The 27,484-nt window shown below is 26.4% G+C and overlaps 1 protein-coding gene across 1 annotated transcript in view; it reads left to right on the forward strand.

The window, feature by feature from the left end:
- The first annotated feature begins 1,022 nt into the window (after positions 1–1,022).
- LOC100198031 (protein N-terminal glutamine amidohydrolase) overlaps positions 1,023–27,484 on the forward strand; it is a 34,084-nt gene continuing 7,622 nt past the window's right edge. The window contains exons 1-5 of the mRNA XM_065806250.1: positions 1,023–1,199; positions 18,195–18,297; positions 18,553–18,606; positions 25,014–25,162; positions 25,454–25,578. Of these exons, the coding sequence (XP_065662322.1) occupies positions 1,108–1,199; positions 18,195–18,297; positions 18,553–18,606; positions 25,014–25,162; positions 25,454–25,578 (523 nt within the window). The 5' untranslated portion in view covers positions 1,023–1,107. The remainder of the gene's footprint in view (positions 1,200–18,194; positions 18,298–18,552; positions 18,607–25,013; positions 25,163–25,453; positions 25,579–27,484) is intronic.

Below are 27,484 nucleotides of genomic sequence, written 5' to 3' on the forward strand. Positions count from 1 at the left end.
AAAGCTTGGTTAGAAGCATCAAAAGCTAGTGATGCACCAATTAATGATATAGAGTTATATAACAACCTAGAAACTCTTAAAAGTATACCAAACTTCTGTGTGGCCGCTGAAAAAGCCCAACAATTTTTAAATAGATACTCTTGGTATATAACCCAACAGGTGTCTGTAATAAGTTTTTTTTTTCAAATAAACTTTCTCTAAATGATAAAGAAAGAATTGCAAAAAAATGTTAGATTAAGGAAAACCACTTTGTATCGATTGCAATAAACCAACTTCCATTAATTTAAAAAAAATTCTGAATTATTTTCATATATTGGAAAAAAGTCTTGGTTAATTTTTCACAACTTAAATGATGATGGAAAATGACTCAAAACTCCTTCATTGGAATGGGACGAGAATACTAACTCAAGGTAACTAACAATTTTGGAGCACTTAAGAACAGCCACAGTAAAAGGATGGGATTTTATAGAATGAAGAGTGATACGAGAATGAATTTTAGTAGATGGTACAAGAGCGAAAAAGGGCATTCTTGGAAGATCCACCCTAGATATGGCAACAGTAATCCATACAAGGACGGATTTGAGATTTATAGAGATAAAGAATAGAATCCGTGGTAAGAAAGTGTCGAGCACTATAAAGAGATGCAACCGTAGCTGATACTAATTTTTTAACCAATTTGATATATGATTTTTATGGATATTTGATACATGCAATCTTATCGGATGCTACTTTGTAATCGACTTCAATACAATGCTCTTATATCTTCGGATATAAGAGCATTGTTTAGGAAAAGATATCATGAAGTTCAAATGAATGAACGAGTAAATAAAGAAAAATAGAAAAGTCTTTGTTTAAAATGCTTACAAAATGGAATTAGTTATCATAAATTTAGCAGTAGTAGTTTCAAAACTGTAGTAGTTTTAAAAAAAATTTTAGTTTTAAAACTACTACAGCTTTTAATGTTAAGCAACTTTTGCGTGCTTTCGGGACCGGTAGTTTAAACAAAGCGTATTAAGAAAACAAGGCTATTGTATTTTACGGTACCGGGAAACCTATAAACAAAATATCTTTAAAAACCATTAGAAAAGTCGAGAAATATTTTATAAAATGAGCATTGATGGGTCTTTTATGCATCTTGAAGATAAAAAAATATCTTCTTTAAAAGCACTAGTTAATTGTGTTTACACAAGTTGTTATTGGTATGGTTGTTTTTCTTTACATTTTAGTTTTAAATGTTTGTTTTATATTTATAAACAATTATAACCGGTAGATTTATTAGGGTTTTCCAATTAAATATGTAATTTTTTCTTTCTGCTATTTTCATTTTTTTTCAAATTTATTTTTCAAACACAGTTTAATTAATTTAACTCTAACAAATTTAACAAATAAATTTATCCAAATCATTCAATGTATTTTTATGAAATTTTTAGTAATGTATATATATTTGTATAATTCTAAAATCTTCTCCTTTTTTAGTGTAAGAAGTCGCGCTACTAGGTCGTTCACAAATATTATAAACTAATTTACATTAAGCATATGCTATAAATTATATCAGATTATGACATTTTGTCATCTATGTCATTTATGACATTTGACTAAAATAATCTTTTCATTTTTGAATAAACACACTGAATTAGACATAAAATTTTAAACTGAAATACAAAAATTGAACATTTTTACAAAAAGTCATGGTCTCTTAAGTGCAACATTTTTGAAATATGGGTTTGTTGATGAAACTTTGGTGCTACTGCAGCCCCCCTCCTTCTTTGGTTATTATTGATTATGATAAAGGATTTTATGCTGATTAAGAATCGTATAAAAACATAAGTCAGCAGGAAGTTCTCTCATTTGATGTTGAAGTTCAAAAAATTATACTAAAAAACGCTATTATAATTAAATTTGCAATTTTTAAAAAGTTTCTTTACATTTAGAAATCAATTGTTTAGAAAATCTTTTCTTAATTATGCAACCTGGTTTTTATTATTGCCAAAATTAAATTTTATTTAAATTAAATTGAGTTTTTTTATGATTATATATATTTTTTGAAAAATATTCTAAAATCGCTTTAAGATATTGCTTTTTAGATGTAAATACATCAACTGACAAATAAAGATTAGTGCAACTAAATATACTTACCTGACTGAAAATTAGGGACTAATTATACAATTTTTAAACCGCATAAAACTTTCTATCATAATCAATAATAAATTTAAAAAAAGAAGGGGGAGAGGGGGGGAGTAACTGTAGAAATGCCAAAATTTTGACCAAATTTTGAGTTTTTTTTTACTTAAAATTTCATAACTTTGTTAATTTCAACAAAATGTGTATAACTTGGTATCAAAAGAAGGGTATTAAAAATATATATAAAGGATTGAGGAGCGTCTACAACATCGTCTAATTTAAATTTTTTTTAAGTTAGGCGATTTTAAATCATATCTATCTTCCAAGTGTATAGCGTTGTTACAACCAACAATGTGTTCCTAGTTTGGCAAATTATTAAGGTATCTGAACGAGCTTTTTTTTTTTATTAAAATTTGGCAGTTTGTATATCTAAAGATATTTGAAAATGAGAGAATAAATTAGAAAAATAGCACAGTATTTTTTTAATATAAACTTGATGCAGTAAGTATGAAAAAGATTTCTTTTTTTCATTGTTATTGATATTGATATCAATAACACAAAAAAAAGGTTTATTAGGATAAAAAAGTCATGTAAAATGAAAGTTTTAGAATAAGAGTATTAGAATAGAAAATATTAGAATAAAATAGTCATGTAAAATGAAACTGTTTTTGAAAATCATCCATGAATATTAAAAAATATGATTTAAAAAAAATATATATATTTCTAAAAATAACACAGCAAAACATGGTATATATTATCTTAAAAAATTTTCAAAATGCGAATAAAATTTAAGCAAAAAAATGCTTGTTTTTAAAACATTTACCTAGCTATTCTGCAAAGCTGGAATACTTAGATAAATGTTTTAAAAACAAGAATTTTTATTATTTAAAAATTAAATTCTCAAATTTTTTAGTCATTTTAGTTCTACAAAAGGATTTTTACAATGCTGATCATATTTGTTTCATAATAAAAATAAGACTATTGTTTGACTTTAGAATTTAGGCTGTTTATTATTAAAAAAAACACCTTTAAACTAATTTTATAAAAATAATTTTATTGAACCCTTAGTTCAATAATAATAAACTAGCTAATCGGGCCCATAAAATTACGGGTTTGTGTAAGTCATACTGACATAAAATTATGGGTTTGTGTAAGTCATACTGACATAAAATTACGAGTTTGTGTAAGCCATACTGACTTTTTCTACACTTTTTCATTATATATATATCCTAGCTTTCCAGACCCATAAAATATGGGTCTTTACCAAACTTACCATTTCTATACTTATCTTTTCCACACAGATCATTTCTATACCTATTCTTTGTTTACTTCAATATTTTTAAGTGAAATAATTCATTTTAAAAAATTGCTTAAAGAGCAAAAAAACTGACATACGCACCTTTTTCGTATACCTAGAGCTTAAAAGAGATTTATAATTAAGTTGGTTTTTCTTCTAAACCCATATCATTAAAAGCTCAGTGGTTTAGTGCGCTGTCATCAGTTTTGATTTGGGGGATTTAAGACCTCCCTTTAGCATAATAAATTTTGAATATTTTTCAATCTTGCTGTATTTATAGCAACATATATAGCAAAATTTTTATTATAGTAATTATATCTATTTTTATTATAGTAATAATATCTTTTTTTTATTTTTCATTAATAAATAAATCTATAGTAATTAAAGCAATAAAATAATAGCAAAAAAGTTTTTTACTAAAAAGTTTATTTACTAAAATAAAATTCAAAAGTTTCCTCATTTTTATAGATTTATTATACACAATTGTTTCATATATTGCCTGCAGTCATTACATAGATTTTGATGTTTATCCATTACATAGGTTTCTATATAATCTCTATAAAACTTCAAAAGTAATTTGTATTTTAAAAAATAGAAAAAAATTAAAATAAGAAAAGTTGCCAGTGGTAGGACTTGATTCACAACTTTTGTCTTTAGAAGCTCTGCACTGTATCCACTCGGCCACACTGGCACATCGACTTTTTTTAAACTATATAATAATTTTTTTTAACAGAAATAAATGCTATAGATCAAAATTAAGGAGAGGTTGACGCAATGTAATTTTCAAATAAAAGTTAAACTGTAAAACTTGATATATGTTTAATTATGTTTCAACATTACATAATTTGTATATGTATGTTCGATATTTGTATACACTTTTGTTCATATTTTCTAATGTAGCAAAGTGCTGCGACTCTTTTTGCCATTACCTCGGTTGCAATGGCTGTCAAGAGTTTTGTGTCAAACACGCTCGAAAGGGCACTACTGCTACTACTACTACTACTACTACTACTACTACTACTACTACTACTACTACTACTACTACTACTAAGTTTAGCAATATTAGATAGAACCCAATTAAGGAAAGAGAAGATAGAACTCAATTAAGGGAAGGGAAGATAGAACCCTGTTTATGAAGGGAGATAGAACCCAATTATTCTAACATCATGATATATAATGGATTATATAATAATATTTAAAGTGATCCCCAAATGCCAAGAAAAGTTGTATTCATATCATAAATAATCCTTAAAAAATAAGTTTCATGTTAATTAAACTTTCTAGAACACCTTTTTTTTTCCTATAAGGTAAGTTTAGGCTCTGCTTTTTTTTAAAAAAAATACTGGTCTGATTAATGCGTTTTTGTAGTAAATAAATGACCTCAATACAGAAAAGTTCTTAAACTCAAGTTATAAATGTTATGTTTGGGTTTTCTATTTTGCAATGAGTTTTCATGAAGAAGAATACCTTAATATATAGCCTTTTATAAAAAGAAATTTTATATAACTGAATAAAAAAAAAAACAATCACAAGCTTTCTCGGGAAGTGTGTGCGGTCGTACGCCTTGTTCGTCCATGCCAAGTAATTTTTTAAGACACTGACCGCGGCAGTTCGTATCTTTTAACTTTTGAAGCGTTTTTATAATTTGTGGCAAAAAGTTAAACTTTACTACTGAGAAAAAAAAAACAATCCTAAAAAAAAGTAAACAAAATTGTTACAAATATAAAGTTTTATTTAAATGAACTAGAAAAATTTATTAATTAAATAAAGAATATTAAACAAAAATTTTTTTTCATAAAATTTTTGTACAACTTTTTTATTCTTTTTTAAAGAGTGTTTTTAGCTACCAAGTTTGATGAAAAAAACATCTTTTATAACAGTTTACTATTTTTGATATGCATTTTATTCACGATTTTTATCAGTCCGCATATTTAAGAAACTAATTTGCTAGAAATATGTGAAATTTTGTTAATTTTTTTTCTTATGTTTATTAGATTTCAAGTCTTTTCACTTTTAAAAATGTTTTTGCTATATTTGATTTTTTTTCTAAATGCTTATATAATAGAAAAATAAGAAAATAAATTGCTATTTATTTGTAAAATATATTATTTGATTAATAAATTTTGTAATGATGGGAGAAATTAAATAAAAATTAAATAACATGGTTTCTTGTATAAATTTATTTACCACATTTGATGGATGTCTGAAATTGTTTCTTTTATATTGCGCAATTTCCAACATTAATATGAATTACTAGTGAAAATAATGAACATAACAGTTGCAATGTTTGAAAAAGTCTATTTAAAAACTTAAAAAAAGTTGAAACAAAGTGAAAACAACCAGTTATTTTATATTTTTATATATTAATGACTTAAATATTAATGACTAAGTATTAATGACTTTTTATTTTTTTACACGAAAAACTTGTTAAAAATAAAAAATAAAAATTTTCTCTCTTTCCTGTGCATTAATAAAAACTGTAAAGTTTTGAAACAATTGAAAAAAAAACAATTGAAAAAAATTTTTAAAATTGTTCATCTTTCTAGCACAAATTATAAAGTATTTCCTTATTATACTGACCGAAAACTTATACTGAATAAAAAAAGTAGCAGAAAAGTTGTATATTAAAAAATGTTTTCATTTTTGTTATATTGTTATATTATTTTGTTATATATTTTCTTTTTTCCTCAACTTGTATCAATTTTAATAGTGGAAAATAACAAATGCCCAATAAAAAAATTAAAAAAAAACAAGCAGTAAAATATTTAGGTATATTATTTTTTTGACAAAATTTTTTTTTTAATATTTTTTTTAGTTTATCTTATTTAGATTTTCTATTTCATATAGTCTTCGTTTCCTTTCTTCAAGTATTGCTGTTTTACTCTCTCTAGTTTCTTATAGCTTTATTTTGCCACTAATTCTTAAAACGCTTACTATATAAAAATGTAGTCAAGTTGTGATCATGAATTAAATGCTTTAAAAGTCTATTTTATATTTGTTTTACTTTAAAACAAAGCTATTAGTATTGCTATAAATACAAGATATGTAAATCTAAAGATTATACTGACATTTTTGATAAACACAAGTTCTCCTAATTTAAACCTTAAATCCGAAAATACTTTTGTTTTATTTTATGTTGAATTAGTATGAAATAGTAAAAATACATTTGATTTCATAGTAAATGAAAATGAAATATATAAATAGAAATAAGAATAAAACAAAAGTGGTAATCTTTGTTTAATTACAAATTTATTTTGTCAAAAGTGTGTCGTTGAATTAATATATTTAATGCAGGACAAGCATTTTTATAAAAGGGGAAAAACCCAATCTATTTGTGTAAATCGTTTAAAAAACTAAACTTTATTATTTAAACCAGATACTTTTATAATGAAAAAAACTTGGCTGATTCATGGAGTTAATATTAACCTCACAGCCGGAAGTATAATGGCTAAACAACAAATATTTTTGTGAATATCTCAATAAATAAGTTGTTTTGGTAATTTTGATAAACTCAAAACTTATTTTCTAATGTTTATTTACAAAATAAGCATAACTTGTCTTGGCACTTGGGAATCCCTTTTAAAATTAGTTAAAAAAAGGTAACTTTAAACAATGAAATTTAAACAATTCTTTTTTTAGAACTTTAATCAAATAAATATTTAAATCAAAAAATATTTAAATCAAAACATAATAATATAACAAGTCTTTAAAAAAAAACATTATACAACAATAACAAATGAGAATTTTCTTACTTAGAGCTTTCAAGATTCCACCATGTCTATCTCCACAAAAATGTTCATCTTTAGCACCTTCTAGAGATAGTATTCTCTTTAAGATGTTGCAATTAACAAATGTGATTAGGATAGAAGCATTTCTTAGTAAATTCAACTAATTTTACAGTATTAAGCTGAACCCTGGTATCCGAGTCATTGATGAAATGAAGCATAAAAATTGTTGGTTAATGAAAGTTAAAAAACTGACAGGTAATCCCACATCCAATCACCTAGTCCATTGAACCTATCATTTCTATTTATAAAAAAAAGATTGCATTCAAAATTTCAGCTGAGAATATTGAGCAGTTTATGAGATATAACAATTTTAATATTGTTTTCCTAAAATGACCAAGTTTTTGTGACATTTAAAAATAAAAGTTGTTGTTTTTCTTTAAAAAAAAAAAAGGAATAACAATGGAAAAGTGTGAATTTTTTTTTCCAATACTTTTAGCTACTTAATCTTACATATCACCAAAAATTCAACTAGAAAAACAACAACATATAGAACTATAATTTAAAAGTTATATCATTTTTTTTAAGAAATTACTAAAAATATTTAAAAATACAGTAAAATAAACTAACTGTAATTTAAAAAGTTATTTTAAAATATAAAAGATTTTTTAAGGCATTGAAGTTATTATTTTGATTGTATTTGTAATAGTTCATGAGGGCTTTGGAGCCAAAGTCTAAAAATTGGCACCGGCTCCATTAGAGTTTTTAGCTCCAGCTCCAGAGCAGCTCCAGAGTGGCTCCGGAGCTGGAGCTAAAAACTCTAATTGATTCATCCTTCTAAAATATCAGGTTTGAGTGAAGAATGCAGATCGCTCAATACAAACTTAAAAGCAGAAAATAGCCTCTCTACACTTGCTTGTGACAACTCACGCTTCTTGTACTCTTTTTTGGGTATTCTTCAATTCCCTCAAAAGGTGAATTTACTTTTAAACATCCCATTTCTTGATTATCTTACAGTCATCCAAAAAATTTGTATTAAAAGTATTTTTATAAAAAAATAAAAATAAAAAAAGAAGTGTGACCAAAATTAATTTTGGTCACACTTCTTTTTTATCAAGCTCCTTTTCAAACTCACCCACTTTTCCATCGGAATTAGATTCACTTAAAACTGAAAAAAGTACTGTAGATAACAGCAGTATTTCTTATTTCTTGACTTTCTATTATATTCTTGGCAACTCTTTAATAAATTTTTTCTGCTATTGTTTTTAAGCTTTGTTTTGCTTGTATTATCTGGTTTTCTTCCAATAGTATTCTATATCTAGCATCAACATAAACTGCAGCTAGAAATATATCATTATCAAAAGATTTTTCTACTTGTTTCTGCATAGATTTTTAAATGTCTTCTGCAAATAGTCCTTGATTCTTCTCTAGGTCAGATGTCAGTTTCAATCATTCCTTTAGGAACTCTCCTGGAGTAATGTCGATTCCTTGAAGTTTAACTGTCACATCATGTGGCTTTTTAAACAGATCGCAAAGATGACTTGATTTATCTCATATTTTAGGGCATAGAAAGAATATCTGATCAACTGCAGCAAATTGCTTACATAGTGGATGCAAAAGTAATAATCTTTCAATTGTTTGGAATGTAGAACCACAGCGTGTCTCATCATCCAAAATTGAAACAACCTTGTATGAAATTGAAACAACCTTGTATGAAATTGAAACAACCTTGTCCTAGCTAAAAATATTGTATGAGAGTTTCTTAGTTTCTTTACAACATAATGGACTTTTGCCAAAAGTTGGGCAATGTATGTTTTTTTTAAATCATCCAAATAGCTAGCTGCAAAGTGTGAATAACACAGCGCATCAGCCTAATGTCAGTAGACAATTGTTGACACCATTCTGGGTTGATAAAGACTAGATTTTCTTCCTGAGCTCCTTTACTTTCTTCTTCATTTGTATCATGTAAAAATTCCACTTGCTCTTAATCATACAAAGCTTCATCTCAAAAATTTTCATCACCTTAATATTTGTTTAAAATTGTGATTGCTAAAATTTTTATTGTTTAAAATTGTGATATCTAGTCATATTGGCTGCATTGTCTACACTTGCACATACTATTTGATCATTGCTGATACCAAATCTATATAGAGTATCTTCCACCATTTATTTGATAGCAACAGGGTCGTGCTGTCCTTGTGTATCTATCAGTGCCAAAGTTTTTTTTTGCATAATAATATTGAATATTTATTTCCAAATAGTTATTTTGGTGTTGAGTGGCTGCATTTATTTTCACATAAATAAATTTCTGTTACAATATTTCCTTTATTTCAGCTTTCTTTTTTTCAGCAAATTCATTAATCAAATTGCATACAGAATTGTGTCCAGTACTGTATCCAAGAGTTTTACCTATTTGTCCTGTAACCAACTGAAATCCTTCATCCGCAAATGTTTTCAACAAAACTCCATTATTCACTACCATTTTAATAATTCTAATTTTAAATGTTCTAGCACTAACTTGATTTATTGTTCAACTTCTAGTGATAACAAAAGGATCTAAAGTAATCTGTTTAGTTTTTTTAGTATTGATATCTTGTGAATGTGATAAATTGATTTTGAAGATTTTCTTTTGGCCATAAGCCTCATTTCTGATTCAACAATTTTATATTATGATAGATGTGATTTTTCCGAATGCTGTTTCATATTGTAAACTTTTGGTTTTTTTATTTGCATGGCACATGAAATCACTTTATCATTTAACTTTTCTGTAATCTTACATGTAACCAGTTTTGTAGTTTTATCAATTAAAAAATACGCATCTAGAAACCTCTCAGGATTGTTTGAGTTTGAAGCTTCATTTTATAAAAAACTATGAAAATAAAGTTAAACATGTGATTTAACACATAGATAAAGTATTTTTTCGTTAAGGATTGTCCTTAAAGTACGTACATAAAGAATAATACATAAAGTATCCTCGAATGGAGGAGAGAGGTCAATTATGAAAGTAAGGAAACACTTAATTAAAAAGAATATCATAAAATGTTGAGTAGGTAGGTTGTAAGGGTAGGTACTTTTAGGAAGGTGGAGGGTACTCAAAAAAGTGTAAAGCAAAATGCAGGATTGGAGGGAGGGGGGGGGGGGAATCGAAAAAAAGCTTATCTACTTTATGGACGACCCATAACCAATCATTGACATTGTTTAGAAGTATTGTTTTAAAATAACTTATCTTACTCTTCAATAAGAACCACATGACATTACACAAAATAATTAGATAAAAATTCTTCTTGCTTTTTTTATAAACCATATGAGAAAATGCATTATTTAGAAATTATAAATATTTTAATGAGCGTAATTGTTTAAGTTTTAAAAAAAAATCTCATTATATAAAATAATAACTCGGAAATTTGATATTTCAAAATGGAAATTTGATATTTCAAAATATCAAAAAGGTGCAGGAAATATTTTAATTCCAGCTCTGGCACAGCTCCATGTAAAATCACCAGCTCTGGATAGCTCCGGCTCCAGTTCCAGAGCTGCTCCAAAGCCCTGTAGTTCACAATATTTTTGCTAGTTTACTTGTACTTTTTTCATTTCAGCTTTTTTTAGTCTTCTCTGTTTGAAAAGAATGCTAGATAAAATAATTAAAAAAAAAAAAACTGGTAAAAAAAAGCCATTTTTGTTGAACAAGTGAACAAAATAGTTTTATTGCGATTTAAAACAAAATGCTTTTATTTTTTGGCAAGTGCGTTTTTTATGTGTCAATGTTTTAGCAAGCGTGTGGGTGAGCAAAAAAAGACTTGAGCATGAAAGTGCTGGCTAAATGGAGAAGGCATGCGAAGAGAACATATATATATGCTCTCTTCACGTGTTCTACTTATTTGTCAGTTGGTGTAGCTGCACTCTTTGCCTGCTGTACTTGTTTATCAGTCAATTAAGCAGCACTTCTTGCATGTTTTACTTTTTTGTCAATCAATGTAGCAGCACTCCTTGCATAATCTATTTATTTGTCAGTTGATGTAGCAGCATTCTTTGCAGGTTTTACCTATTTGTCAGTCGATGTATGTAAACAATATAAAAATAAAAACATTCAGAATGTTTTTATTTTTAAAATAAAAGACTTCTGAATGTTTTTAAAAACATCTCAGTCTATTAATTTGCATTTTGGCTTTTTAAAAAATAAAATTTAATTTGTTTCCTAAATTAAATTTGATGGTTTATATATATATATATATATATATATATATATATATATATATATATATATATATATATATATATATATATATATATATATATATATATATATATATATAACTTTTTTAAATATTATTTTTTAAACATTATTGTTCTTTTTATTTTGTTTTATTTTATTTTGGTCGCTATCTATATTACTTTGTTTCTTTTACTAAGGCGTCACTCCAATGACTAGTTTTTAACTATACGAGTGACACAGAACCTAATTTTGTAAAATTGTAAATAACTTTGTATTTTTTTAAATTTTATGGTTTAATGAATAAATTTATATATATATATATATATATATATATATATATATATATATATATATATATATATATATATATATATATATATATATATATATATATATATATATATATATACATATATATCAGGGTGTTAGCCAGGAATAAAATTTATACAGCGTTTTCATAATATTGGGAATTTAGGTTGCTGTCGGCTGGTAAGTAAAAAAAAAAAAAAAAAAGGTTGCGCATAACAAAATTTTATAGGCAAATCTTGTTGCGCCAATACCTAGTACTAATAAAATATATATAAAATATAATGAAAATACAAAAAATTTATACTTTATAAATGCAAAATTTTAAAACAGATTAATTATCAACTTGTTTCTTTCTTAGCAATCGTGTCTTTTCTTTGCTAGAAAGAAAACAACAATGATCTTTTATTTGCAAATAAATAATTAATGATGCGATACTTTGATCTCCTTTACTTTAACTGCTTTAATTGGGTAACTCGCTTTTAATTAATAATAATTAAAAGAAATATTATTTAAGTAACATTTAATATGATAAAAAAAAAAAATTACATTTTTCAAAAAAGTTTCAAACGATTATTTAAGTATAGAATAAAAAATTTTTACAACAGAACTTTTTTAACAATTTTAACGTTTCTCTAGTTTTAACGTTTATGTTGCTTTTTAATAGCGAAAACTATTTTAAAAATAACGGCTGTCTTTAAAAACAATATACATTATAAAGAAAGTTTTAACAATTTATTTAAAATACTTAGAACCGTTTTTTTAACCTTTTTTATATTTTTTTATATTCATATTTTTGCAAGCTAATTTTATAATATAACTTTTATCAATAAATAATTTGTTAGTGTAAATTTTAAACGTCTTCATGCTTTTAAACTTTGCCTTAAACATCATCGGCGATAAGAAAAAATAATTATTTATATCATAAGGTTGATAGCTTTCAGATAAACTTGGCTCGCAATGAGCCTTTTAAACGAGAATTTCTCTACATACGAGCTTGTTTATTTAGGTAATGATTGGGTTTAAAGCGATAAGAAAACTAGGTGATCATGCAGAAAGTTTTGTCACCCAATAATATTTAATGCACAAGATAATGATTATTAAAACCATTAGCTCTAAAGCTTAGGACTTGTTGTGTGAACAAAAAGCTTGTATTTTGCATACAAATAAAAATTCAGTAAACTGCTACAAAGAAAAATTGTAAAAACACGGCCGGAATACAAGAAATTACCGTGAATATTCTGTGAAAAAACTACAAACATTAAATATTCACCAATTGTCTGTAAGCTCAAATAAAAAAATTAAATAAGATTTACGTTGTAAATTTTCAATTTACAACGCAATTCTCACATTTTGATTTTTACGTTTTAACTCGTCGACAAAGTACTCTAACAAATTGTCGTCAAAACACTACTTCAGACCTTCTGTTGCAATCATCATCAAACTTTCTAATGTGCTTTGGCTTAGCTGATTTCGAAGACGGTTTTTAACTATTTTTAATTTTGAAAAAAATCTTTCAACGCAAGCTACACTCAAAGGAAATATAAGAAGTAACTTAGTCAAAAACATACAATTAGCATAAACACTTATCAAGACAGGGTCATTATTAATCACTTTCCATAACTCTTGAGGCGTAAAATTGTTTCTTGACTTAATTAAATTTTTTACTATCTCTTGATCTTTTTCTTTCGATATACGTATATCGAAACTGTTTTCCCATTCTCGGCGTTTAGTAAATAACATAATTTTGAAACTTTCAAATTCGTTTTTTGTCTCGGTTTCTGAGATATCTGGAACTTGAATGTGTAATGCTCCAAATTTGTTACTGCTTTTTGATCTGCCATAGTGAGTTATGAGTTGCTCTAAGCTTTCTTTACCATAACTAGGCAGTTGGCTGAGTGTTTTAGGCAATTGTCTTGGGTCAAAAATTGAAAGCCATTGCCAAAATTCCATTTGCGCGAAAGTGTTTTTTAGTTCACTTTTAAAACTGTTGACAAAAGATCTAAAAATGTTTAACTCAAACTCACTTAGGTCAAAGTTTTTATTTTTTTTTATTCGGCTTGTGGCTGGTAACGAAAAAGTTATTTCATCAGTCACTGATTTTATTTCAATAAAATTTATTTCAGTGAAATACTTTCGTCGAGTACCCGAAATTAAATCATCTAAACAATGATTAACATGATTGACATAAGTTGGAATGTCGCTGAGACTAATTTCTACTTGTGAACTTTGCAGTGCTAGCACAAGTGGGCGAATCGCTTCAAACACATCTAAGAGCATTAATATTGTTGCAATGTTAGATTGTGAACTCGCTTGTATAGATAGCTCGAGTGCTTCTGCTTCTTTTCTTTCGGTATAGCATGTTGACAAAGCTTGTAAAATCAGTTTATAACCTTTGAACACAACTAAACAAGTTCGATCGTGTGCAGTCCAACGAGTTACACTTGGACACACTGGAACTATTGTTTCTAGTTCTCCATAGATTTCGGAGCATTCCTGCAGCAAATGCATGACTAGTGTGCGGTACTTAAAAAACTTCCATAGGTTAAGTAAAAAAGTATCTACCTCCATAATAGTAGGAAAATCCTTTAAAATATGTTTAAAACATAACGCAAGTTTATGACGTGTACACCCAACCCAAACACACAGTGGCACAGCATCCTCGATGTAGGCTTTTAAACCTCCTTTTATACCTGAATTGATGCTTGTTGTGTCCATACAAGCAAAGCGAGCATTTTTAAATGAGATATTATTAGCTCTAAAAAATTTTTGAATAACATCAAAAACATTTGGAGCTGATAGACTAGAACCGGTGAGTTTACTTAATGGAACTATTCCTATAAAATGTTCTTTTACGAAGCCGTTGTGTTCGAAAGTGGCATGTATAGTTAACTGTTCAATCGAAGTAATATCAGAAGTTTCATCCGAAAAAAAAGAAAAACTCCCACCATTTCTAAGTGACTGGAGTAAAGGATTTTTGACAAAATCAAAGATAATATTTATATACTTAGAAATATATTCCGGAGACATGTATGTTGCATTTGCTGGGCTAGACAAAATGTGTGCCTTAACTTCCTTACAACCACACGCAGCAATAAGTTCAATTATGTCTGAAAAATTATGAGTGTGTGCCCAGTTTTTCATGATTAACAAATGCGTGACTCGAAAGAAGGTTTTAATAATGAACCGAGAGTTACTTATTTTTAATGTTTCTTTTGCAAGGGTATTTTCACGCAGCATTTTAAAGATATTCGAATCTTGCTTAGTCATTTCATCAAAAGCTTGTTTATTTTTTAAAGCTATAGTATGCCGATGCGTATTTAAGTGATCGTTAGCACGCTCCGAGGGATGATCTGCAAATTTGCCAAAGTTTTCAATAAATGCATGATTACTTTTTTTTCCAGAGGCAAACGATATGCAAACTTTACAAAACCAACCTTGTTTTGATGACAAATAAAAAAAATTGGGAAATAACACCTCATACTTTTCTGTTGTTTTAAATCGTAGGTCTTCTATATTTTTGATTGGTATTTGTGCTGGCTTGACTTTCTTTTTTTTTCTTTTTCCAAGAACTAAAGTTAAAGGAACGGCATATACATTGTTTTCGCTTACTGCTGACGTAGACTGATGAGGACATTGGTATACTACTGGTGTAGTATGATGAGGACTTTCACTTACTGCTGGTGTTGACTGAGGAGGACTGTGGCTCACTACTGATGTAGACTGATAAGGACTTTCATTTACTGCTGATATAGACTGATGAGGACTTTTGCTTACTACGGATGTAGACTGATGAAGACTTTCACTTACTATTGATGTACATTGTTGACTATAGTTTTGCACACTTGTTTCTTTGTGTTTCTCAAATAACGTTACAATAGTTTTTGATTGAATTTTTTTATATTTCTTTTTAAAATAGTACTTTCCATTATTTGAAGGCATTTTGTTGTCGCTTTTATTTTATTGATTTGAATCTAAATTATTAATAGAACGCCAATTTCATTCCAAAATAATAAGGTCTTTGAAGCAAAACGTTTTTCAATAGAATAGAACTTTTTTTAAATAGAATGTTAGAAATTTAAAAATTTTTGTTGTTAAAAAGATTTTGTTGTTTTAGACAAATAGAGCGTCAATGCATTTTGAGTGAATTTTTTCTAATCAAATAGAAGTTCGGTCGAATAAAAAGTTAGTGATAAGAACTTTCACTACTTGGTGGTATTTTAGAATTAGTTCAATAAGCAACTACGGCCGAGGGAGATTGGTTGACCGCGCAAATAAATATTAGCGACATATTTCTTTTAGTTGTAACTTTAGCATGTGTAAATTAAAAAAAAATTGATTTTTGTATTTGTAAATTTTGTTTAACTAAATTAAACTTTTTTTTTTTTCGTTATTAAAACTTTTGATTTGAAAATTTAAAAAAAAAATTGTAAAAATTGCAAATAATTTTTAACATTAAAAGCACAAATGATTTATTAACTTAATTAATATTAAAACGCTTGCACTAAAATGCGTCTCAAGCAAATTTCGTTTACTAACAGTATTTTTAATTACCTTAATAAAAAACTTTTTTATCTTTTTTTTAAAAGTAATTTCAAAATGACATTTACCTCCACAAAAGTCATTTTTTGAATAATTACTATGTTATAATCTTTGTTACTTTTCTAACTAAAGTTAACAGCATTTGTTAGTTTAAAATTTTTTATTGTAAATAAAAAGTTTAAAATAAAAAAAGTGAATAAAAAAACTATGTAATAAGCGAAGTGAAAAAACTTAAGATCAACATCGTCAGTTAAAAAATAAAGTTTTATTTTATTTTTGAATGAATGACTGCTACGCTTTTTTTCTTGTAAAGAAAGTAATTGTTCTCGATCGACTAAATTATTTTCTTCGTTTTGAGTACCAAGTATTACAACGAGTCTTGTGTAACACCTTTAAATTTAGGCCTGTTAATAACCTTTTGGGAAATTTAAATAAAATTGGAAGCGCCGCGTTAAACGCGGTGCCATCAGGCTGGCTAACACCCTATATATTTATATATATATATATATAGATATATATATATATATATATATATATATATATATATATAAAGATATTTTTATATAAAGATTTGTATTTATATATATATATATATATATATATATATATATATTTTTATATATATATATATATATATATATATATATATATATATATTGAATAATTGAAATAACAATTGAAATAACTTGAGAACTATAAATGAAAATTGAATTTTTTTTTTATTGTTAATATTTTTATAAAATTTACATACTTTAAATTTTTTTTAAATGATTAGAACAGAAAAAATGAGGGTGGCAAAATCACCCCAATATTATCTAATTTGGGGGAATTTTGCCACCTATGTTATTTACAACATAAATTTTTTAATTTTTATTATAAACCTTAAAAACACATTTACAATCAGTTAAATAAAAGAAATCTAACAATATTCATTAAGTGGGGGCAGGACCATAATACCGAGAGGTATTGGGGTATGTCCCCCATCCACCTTTGTTACCTATTTTTTTATTTTTTAGAAATGTAGGATACTTTAAGAGATTTTTTAATGTACCAGCCATCATTTCTGGATATTGAGTTCTTCCTCCTAGTGTCGATTTGTTGATTTAATTAATTTGAATTAATTATAAGACCAACATGACCTAAGAAATTAATTTACCAAAACAAGAGGAAGGGAAATAGTATTAATTATCCAATCAAAGCATATTTCTATTTAATATAAATAGGTGGAAAAATTCCCCCATTTAGTATTAAGTTCTGTAATAACTTTGGAACCAATCAAAATTAGAAAAAAAAAAAACAATACAAAGATTCTTTGAAAAATGTCCAATGTTTTAGCCTTTTAAATGTTGAATGGAAATAAATAATTTGATTTTTATGAGAATTTTAACTTTCCAATTTTTTTATAAAATATTTTTGTCAATTAATTTTTTTATCAAGTTTTCACTAAAAAAAAATTTTTAAAGTGACGAAATTACCCCATTCTACTCTCTCTCTCTCTCTCTCTCTCTCTCTCTCTCTCTCTCTCTCTCTCTCTCTCTCTCTCTCTTTTCATATATATATATATATATATATATATATATATATATATATATATATATATATATATATATATATATATATATATACACACAGTGGTGTACACTGGATTTTTAGATGTTTGGGTTTTGACACTTACAGGCATTGTGCAAACTCCAAAACTTTTGCATGTTTATGCTTATATCAAAAAAGAATGTTTTGCAAAGAATTTGGGTGATTAGAGCTTGGGAACAAAAAAACCCTAATTTTGGGCCCACCCAGCCCTTAACGTGGGAGCAACAAGTTTATAAAATATTTTCTTTACTATTTTTATCTAAATTTATATTCATCGACAAGGGCTGGGTGGGCCCGAAAATTAGGGTTTTTTTGTTCCCAAGCTCTTAGATAGTTTAGGATAGATAGATTTTAGATAAATTGTAGGATAGTTTTACTAAAATGTTTATTCATATTTTAGTGAAGAAAATGTCTGGAAATTATGTCAACAAATAAAAGAATCAGAGGGAGTTGCAATACTGAAAGAATATTTTGTTGTATTTATTTCAAATAAAGATAGAAAGGTTTTTTTTTATGGTTTCATGTATAATTATAAAATATTTTAATTACTGTATTTATTTCAAATAAAGACAAAAAGGTTTTTTCCCTTTTTTTTTTTTTTTATGATGGGGGGGGGGGTTAAAGTTACTTCAATTTGTAAAACAATTTATTTACAGTGTTTATTTCAAATAAAGACAGATAAGTTTTTTTTTGTAGTTTTAAGTTAAATAATAAATTAATAAGTCAAATTATAAAATAATTTAAATTTCATTTTTTAGATACCACTGTGGATGCAAAAGCAAGGAAAAGATCCACTTACACCTGTTTTATGGGTATTTTTTTTTTGTCTTTACTACTTCTTGCTATAAATCATGCTAAGCCACTCTACTGCATTAGCATCATACTCTGAGACCAAAGTTTTTAGCATGTTGTATTTATATGTTAAACTTTTCAGCTTGTTATATTTGTTTAATACTATTTGACTAATGTAATGTTAAAATTAGTCATAATATATATTTTACTTATAAGGTTTTTACATTTCCTTTTTAAACAAGACAAGTTTATATATATATACAGGTCTTGTGATGAAATGGGGGCGATCGCGCCGCGCTCGTGAAACACGCCCCTAAATGGTATTTTTAAACCTTCTAGGTGCGATAAACAACGCTCGCTCAGCTTATAACAAGAGCATAAAATCACGCTCGTTCAAAAGTTTGTGATGGAAAAAATAATAAGCTTTTATATGGTTTTTTTTATAAAATATTTGTAATTAAATTTATTAGGTAATTATAAAACTTGTTGATTTAACAGTAAAACTCCGTCTTCCTTATATAGCCTTATACGAAGTACTTATATAAAATATAATTATTATGTCACTCGCTTTCTGCACGTTTCTGTTTTGCTCTTTTGTCAGCATTTTTCCGTTTTGCACTAACATAACGAATGAACAGTTTAAAGTCGTTACAGCTAATTTCAATAACGGAATGTTAACTATTTTAACCAAGTGCGCATGGAAACACAATGTGGATATAAAAATGTGCAAATGAAATTGGATTAGAAAATTAGGAAATAACTATAAGAAAGTTAAAGCTTCTGAATACTTTTGCTTTTGTAAAAACGTAAAGTAAGATTTATTTGATTTATTGTTAATAATACTCCACACATTGTTTACACATTTGCTTGATAATAAGGTTTATGTTAATATTAAATGTTAAATTATTTCAAAAATGCGTTAAAAAAACTAAACTAAGATAAAGTTAAAAAAAATGTTAATTTGAAAAAAAATGTAAATAAAAGAGAAAAAAATTATAAACTAAACATTTTTACACATTTTACTCATTACAAAAACTTAAGTAAAATAATCTTTTTTTGAGCAATGTTACAGCATTCTTTTTTTCTACAGAATTCTTTTTTTAATGGCGCAGTTAAAACTTATATAATATATACTGCTGACAACAGTTGAGGGGAACATCTGTTATTTAACTTACAACTAATGGTTTTGAAGAATTCCAAATTATTCTTGTGTTATAATCTACTAATTTTTTGACGATAAAAAAAAAGCGTTATTTAAATAAGAAATTATAAAAAAATATATTTAATAATTATTAATTAATTCACAAAAAACATTAATTATTAAAAAAATATCAAGTAATATAAAAACCATTAATCGTAAATATTAAGTTAACAGCGTTTTAAATACATATCAAAACAACAAAGGCAAAAAATTTTAGCCACGAATTTATTCTTCAATACTGTTATAAGAACTTATTAAGCACTTGCTTTTTTTTTTGGTTGTGTTTTTTTTACCATTAATAGTTTAAAAAAATAGTGATCTGGCGCAAATAAAAAACAAGAAGTTGGTAAGTATAAAAAACTACATTGTTGAAGTAGTATAAATGCACCTGTTGTAGTTACTACTTCAAACATTGACGAATGAAAGTCATATAACAAATAGAAAGTTTTTCATAAACACAGTCTTGTGCAATTTTCAAATTTTAAGATCGCTCTCGCGGCCCTGACCTCAAGCGCACATAATTGCGCTCGATGACAACATATTATAACTTTACGAGCGTGATATAACATGCTTGGCGATTTTCTTCGCAACAAGCCCTGTGTGTATATATATATATATATATATATATATATATATATATATATATATATATATATATATATATATATATATATATATATATATATATATATACATGGATATTTATGTATATACATGGATATTTATATATATACATATATATATATATATATATATATATATATATATATATATGGATATTTATATATATACATGGATATTTATATATATACATATATATATATATATATATACATATATATATATATATATATATATATACATGGATATTTATGTATATACATGGATATTTATATATATACATATATATATATATATATATATATATATATATATATATATTATATATATATATATATATATATATATATATATATATATATGTAGATTTATATATGTACATGTATATATATATATATGTACATTAGAGATATGACAATTTTTAAAGATCCTATCCCCATGCTATTTTTTGTGGAGTTTTAATGCAAAGATCAAGAAAAATCCAATGGCAAGTGTCAACATTAAAAAATTGTCACCCCCTTATTCAAATTTATAAAAATATATACAATTATACATTGTACAAAATGGTTTTTTTTAATCAGAAATACAAACATACAGGTTTTAGTGTTCATTTGTCAAAAAAATTTAATGTTAATTTTTTCAATGCTTTTGCACAATGGAAGTAAATCCTGCAGAACTTTAATTGCACGTTCAGCGCAAATGTTTGACCTTTGAGTTGGGATTGGAGTGGGCTCAACTGACCAAAAAGTCCTTAAAGTCTTTATTGCCTTTGAGTGATCTTTGCAAACGGCTGCCAAATTATTGTAGTTATCCTGATTATAAACCTGACCAGAAAACCAGATGTCACTCCACGTGCCACTAATAAAGTCACATGATGACTGACCTTCGGCTGACTGTCGAAATTCTGGAAGTAAAATATAAGCTAGCAAAGCATAGATTGCTCGGCTATTCCATCTTGCATTGCTTATATTTGGCAAAGTTCTGAAATTTACTTAAGGGAAGCATCCTGTTTTCTTAAACTGTCTGTAACAAGTGATCAAGTGATGAAGGAAAGCCATATCATCTCTCCAAACAATTTCTTCTTCCTTCAGAGCATCTCCAGAATTGTCAAAAGATGCTTTCAGTTGCTGGTACTCTTCTGTTATTCTGCTAATGAACCAATAATTGAGATTAGGCGAGGTTGTTGCTGCTTCAAAATAACCATTCATCACATATTATAGTAATGTATCAAGAACATGATGCTGGCATCCAATATAGAGAGGTTTGTCTAATCCAAGCTTAACAAAATGCTTCTGTAGTAGTGTGACTGCCCCAACAGATTTTCCTGTATTTGCAGAGCTTGTATCAGAAATTATTAACTTAATTGCAGGCCATAGCGTATATTCATCAAGCACAGTTTTTATTCCATTGAATATTGTTTCCCCTTTTCCATTGATCAGTGCAAGAACTGCTAGTTTAACTTCTCTATTTTCATTTTTTAGAACTACAAACTGGTACTCTGTATTTTTTATGTGCTTCCCATCAAAGTGTAAGCTCCAGTTTTCGTTTCTAAGAGTTTCAATAAAATGTTCTTTTAATTTTTCTCCTGCTTTCATTGTAGCTTTGTAAACACCACTTTGACTTGGAGTTGGAATAGAAATTCCATCTTTTGCAAGAGTTTTGCAGACTGAGTGTGCCTTTCTTGAACTCAGTTTTGCTTTTGTCACCAAATTTATTGCATAATCAGTTTTTTGTCTTTTACATGTTGTTGGAGCCTCTGAATCTTGAGAACCACTGTCAGAATCTTGTTTTTCTTCTTCAGTGCTAAAATGTTCTTCATCTTCACTGCTTAAATTATCCTTAGTATCTTGACTTTTTGCTTAATCAACTTTAGTTTTCTAGATGAACTCCTTGTGTATCTTCAATTGTGGTGCAGTAGCCAGCTCTACCATTTGTTGGCATCTGAAGATTATAGAAGGCTTTATCACAACCATTCTCCATTTTTATCAGTTACGTTGAACAAGTTGGTAAAGTCGTGCGTTCCTGGTTTTCTGCTGTCTTTTTCATACTTGTTTAGTACATTCTCGATTTTTCTTTCCACTGTAGATTTGCCTTTTTGAATTGGAAGATTCAGTTTTTTTCCATAAGATTTTTACTTCTTTGACCACTATCACAACTCTCTCCTGTCTACTTTTCACATTTGCAGCCAAACACTTAAATCTGTCCAGGATATGCTGTTCTGTTGACATTTTGTTCATTTGATCAAGACTGTCAACAATCTTTGCATACTTTCTTGAATTCTTGGCTGTTTCAAACCTCACCAAATTTGATTTTCATAGTTCCTTATTCAAATCTGAAGGAAGACTATTTTTAGACATCTTGACTATAGTCTTGTTGAATTATAATTTGAGTGTAAATTTAATTATCTACAAATAAACAAATCTTATGAGTTTAGGTTATCAAAAGAAGTTTATAAAATATCAAAAGTCAGGTGATGATAACAAATATAATATATAATATGAAAGATTATGTAATAAGAATGCATACATTTAGCAAAATCACACCAGCAATAAACTGAAGCTGTGATACCTTAAACTGTACTGTATCTAACAATAGATACACTATGAGTCATAAAAAAACATGCCACTGAACTTATTGTAATAACTTTGCTCATTGTGAACCGATTTTAAAAATGGTGTCTTCTTCAAGTAGAGAACCAGAACAATACTTGACTAATATAAAATATTACTTTTTAAATTCTTTTTTATTGTCTCAACCTAGAATTTTTAAACTAATTTTAACTTCTATATAAGAAATCACACAATTTTTCTGTTGTTGAAGTTTGGAGTGTTCGTGTGCAGTCAGTTTTTAGAATTGGGTCACCATCAGACGAATGTTTTTTTTTGCGATTCAATTCTTAACAAAACCTGAAATTTTGTTAGGCATCAGACCAAATTTGACAAAGTTATGGTAGAAAGTTCAGTGGCATGTTTTTTTATGACTCATAGTGTAGATGGGAGAAAACAGTTTTCAGCTTAGGGAGGTGAAGATTTAACACTTTCAAATGGTATTTCCAGTTTTAAAATGTAATTTCTCCACTCATAGTGGCATGGGAAACCAAAAATTGCCAAAAAAAAATTTTAGTCATACCTTTAATGTACATGTATATATATATATATATATATATATATATATATATATATATATATATATATATATATATATATATATAGATCTATAGTTTGTTGTCTTTCGGAAGAGCGGAAGGAAAAAAGTGATTCTTACGCCAACAAATATGTCACTTTTAATTACTTTTGACTTTTGTCCAACATTTGCGTGTTGGACAAAAGTAAAAACCATTAATTTAATTACAAATAAATCGTTTTTAAAAAAAACCACAAAAACGCAAATTTAATTGACCAGAATGTTTTAAAAACATTCTGAATGTTTTTAACAATATAAACAATGTTTTTATTTTTTTTAATAAAATGTTTTTATTTTTAATTTTTTTAATAAAATGTTTTTATTTTTTTTTACTGTAAATCATGCGCGGAGTGTTGCTACATTGACTATCTTATAGCTTGACTTGCAAGGGAGTGCTGCTACAATGACTGACAAATAGCCTGACTCGCAAGGGAGTGCTGCTACATCGACTGACAAATAGCCTGACCCGCAAGGAGTCCTGCTACATCTACTATCTTTTAGCCTGACCCGCAAGGGAGTGTTGCTACATCGACTGAGGGTTTGAAATAAAAAATAAATAAATAAAAAAATTCTGGTCTTGCATTTGAGTTTTTACTTTTTGTCAACAAAATATGGAAAAAACTTTTGGACAACATCTACGGGTTGTATATTTTTAAATATATATATATTTATATATACATATATATATATATATATATATATATATATATAAATATATATATATATATACACATGTATAAATATATATATATGTACATGTATAAATATATATAAATGTACATGTATGAATATATATGTATATATATATATATTTATATATATATATATATATATATATATATATATATATATATATATATATATATATATATATATATATATATATATACATGTATAAATATATATATATGTACATGTATAAATAAATATAAATGTACATTTATAAATATATATGTATATATATATATATATATATTTATTTATTTATATATATATGTACATGTAATAATATATATTTTTATATATATATATTTATTTATATATATATATTTATTTATATATATATATATATATGTACATATATAAATATATATATATTTATATATATATATATATATATATATATATATATATATATATATATATATATATATATATATATATATGTACATGTATAAATATATATATATATTTATATATATATATATACATAAATACATATCTTTTCATTCTAATCCAACTTTTCTTTTCTTCCACTATTCCTCACATAGTTAAGTATTGGTATTTTATTTTTTATTTTTTTTTCATTTTAAAATTTTATGAAATTTCGAAAAATAGTTTAAAGTGAATCTCTTTGGTTATTTAAGAAGTTTTTTTTTTAAATCATTGAGTGTACTTTGGATTATAATAATGTCATTTCAGGATTATCATGTTATACTTACACAAAAACCAAAAATTGGGCCTCCAAAGGTGTTTGATTTGGACTCAGTATTATCGTTCCCATGCCCATTAGATATGTACCTTGCACAAGCTATACGATCTGAACACAATATAAAGAAAGAATACCACAGGTTATTTTCTTTAATAAATATAAACTGTTTATTTTAGCGTTATTTTATTTTTTTAATTTTATAAAGTAAAAAATATTTTGTAAAATATGTTTAAAGTTTTTTAGTGTTTTGTCATTTTATCATCTTCTTTGTATTGTAAATCAAATGGAAGTTTAAAATTTTAAAGTTCTGTTAATTTTTAATTTTAAATTAAGATATATTTAACCATTTAAAAAAATAAAAGTTTTTATTTCAATTTTATTTTAAATTTATAATAATAGTTAGATTTTAGATATGATTTTTTTTAAATAGAAAATTCAGGATAATTGGAGCTGATGATTTCCTTAGTAAATTTGCATCAGATAGATCTCATATGTTAAAACCAAATGGTGAATATATAAAACCACCACCAGATTATCCTCCAATCAGAACTGCAGGTAACTTTTTCTAATATATGTGTGTGTATAAAAAATAAAATGAATAAGATAAAAAAAATTTTTACTTCTACAGTAATTTTAACAGCGTGTTAAGTGAAGGTTGTTTTTTTCTTCGATATGGAGACATTAGTTAGTTTAAATAAAAAGATGTGACTTAACAACAAGTCACATGAGATTGTGAGATCGATGGAACAAGTGATAATGACTTGAGTAGTGATCATAGTTGTTTTGAGTTTTACAAAAGAAAAAGAAAATTTTACAACAATGGGACAGAGGCTCAACCTTAGGAGCTAAAGCAGGTCCAGCAACATATACTATGTTTTTTTGGACATAGTGTAGAGAAGAGATTATAAGAAGAACCAGCTTAAATATGACCACAGTATGGTTTCTCTCACTTTCTTATTCTTTAGAAGTATTCTAATCTTACGCTCTTCCCCTCCTCATGCTCTAAAATGTCAAATTACACAAACAATTTATGGCCTCCTAAAAAGTAAAAAACAGATATTTTATAGATGGATAAAATCTTTTTGAATGTTTTTTTTAGATGTTTTTTAAAATATATTAAAAAAATTTTTTTTGTTGCTTTTTTTCAATTTTAAAAAAAAATATTTTTTTAACACTAAATTTTAAAAAACTTAATATTATTTAAAAGTTTTATTATTTTTAACTTTCTATGAAATTTCGCTTCATTTGAGATTTTGAGTTTGAGTTTTTCAGTTCTTTGTGTCCTTGAACGTTGGGTTGTTTGAACTTTGTGAGATAATCCACGTTTAAGTGCACCAAAGCTTGCTATTGAGGTAAAAAAACAATTTGGAAAAAATGTGAATTCAGAAACAATCCATAGAGTTTTAAGAAAAAACGACTTACATGGTACAATGGCTAGGAGGAAAGGGTTCGTAAACAAGCAAAATAAAAAATCGACTCAAGTTTGCCAATGATTACAAAAACAAAGATTTTAACTTCTGGAAGAATGTTTTATTCACTGATGAAAGTAAATTTAACATCTTTGGTTCTGATGGTCAAAAAAATGTATGGCATAGAGCAAATGAAGAGATGGAACCTCAACATTTAAGACCAACCGTAAAACATGGTTGTGGTCATGTAATGGTTTGGGGTTGTTGCTCAGCTAATGGGGTGTGCAATTTACATTTTATCTAGGGCAATATGGACAAAATAATGTACTAAAATATTTTAAAAGAAAACTTAAAAACCAGTGTCAAAAAATTGGGCATAAAAGATAATTTTTGTGTTTTACCAGGACAATGATTCCAAACATACAAAAGTGAAAGTGGTTATTGTACAATTGACCTAAAGTGATGAAAACTCTGTCACAGTCTGCGGATATAAATATTATTAAAAATTTATGGCATAAACTAAACATAGAAATTCATAAACATACCATAAATAATACAAATGTATAATATAATTAAAGCATGCATTGCTGGAAGAATGAAATAAAATAGCCACAGAATATACAAACAAATTATTGGAATCAATTCCTAATAGACTAGAATTAGTAATTAAGTCCAAAATCCTACATGTTATTGATTTTATTTATGATTTCTTTTTGTATTTTTTTGATTGCATCATTTTCGCTGTGATTTAGTTTATATTTGTTTAATAAAAAGTAGCTTTTGTTTAGTTTATATTTGTTTAATAAAAAATAATATAATTGTATATAATAATAATAGTAATAATAATAATGTATATATATATACACATATATACGTATATATATGTGTGTGTATATATATATATATAAATGTACATATATATATATATATATATATATATATATATATATATATATATATATATATATATATATATATATATATATATACAGTATATATTTATATATACAGTATATGCATATATATATATATATGTATATATATACAGTATA

Source organism: Hydra vulgaris, chromosome 09, assembly GCF_038396675.1.
Source record: "Hydra vulgaris chromosome 09, alternate assembly HydraT2T_AEP".
NCBI lineage: Eukaryota > Metazoa > Cnidaria > Hydrozoa > Anthoathecata > Hydridae > Hydra > Hydra vulgaris.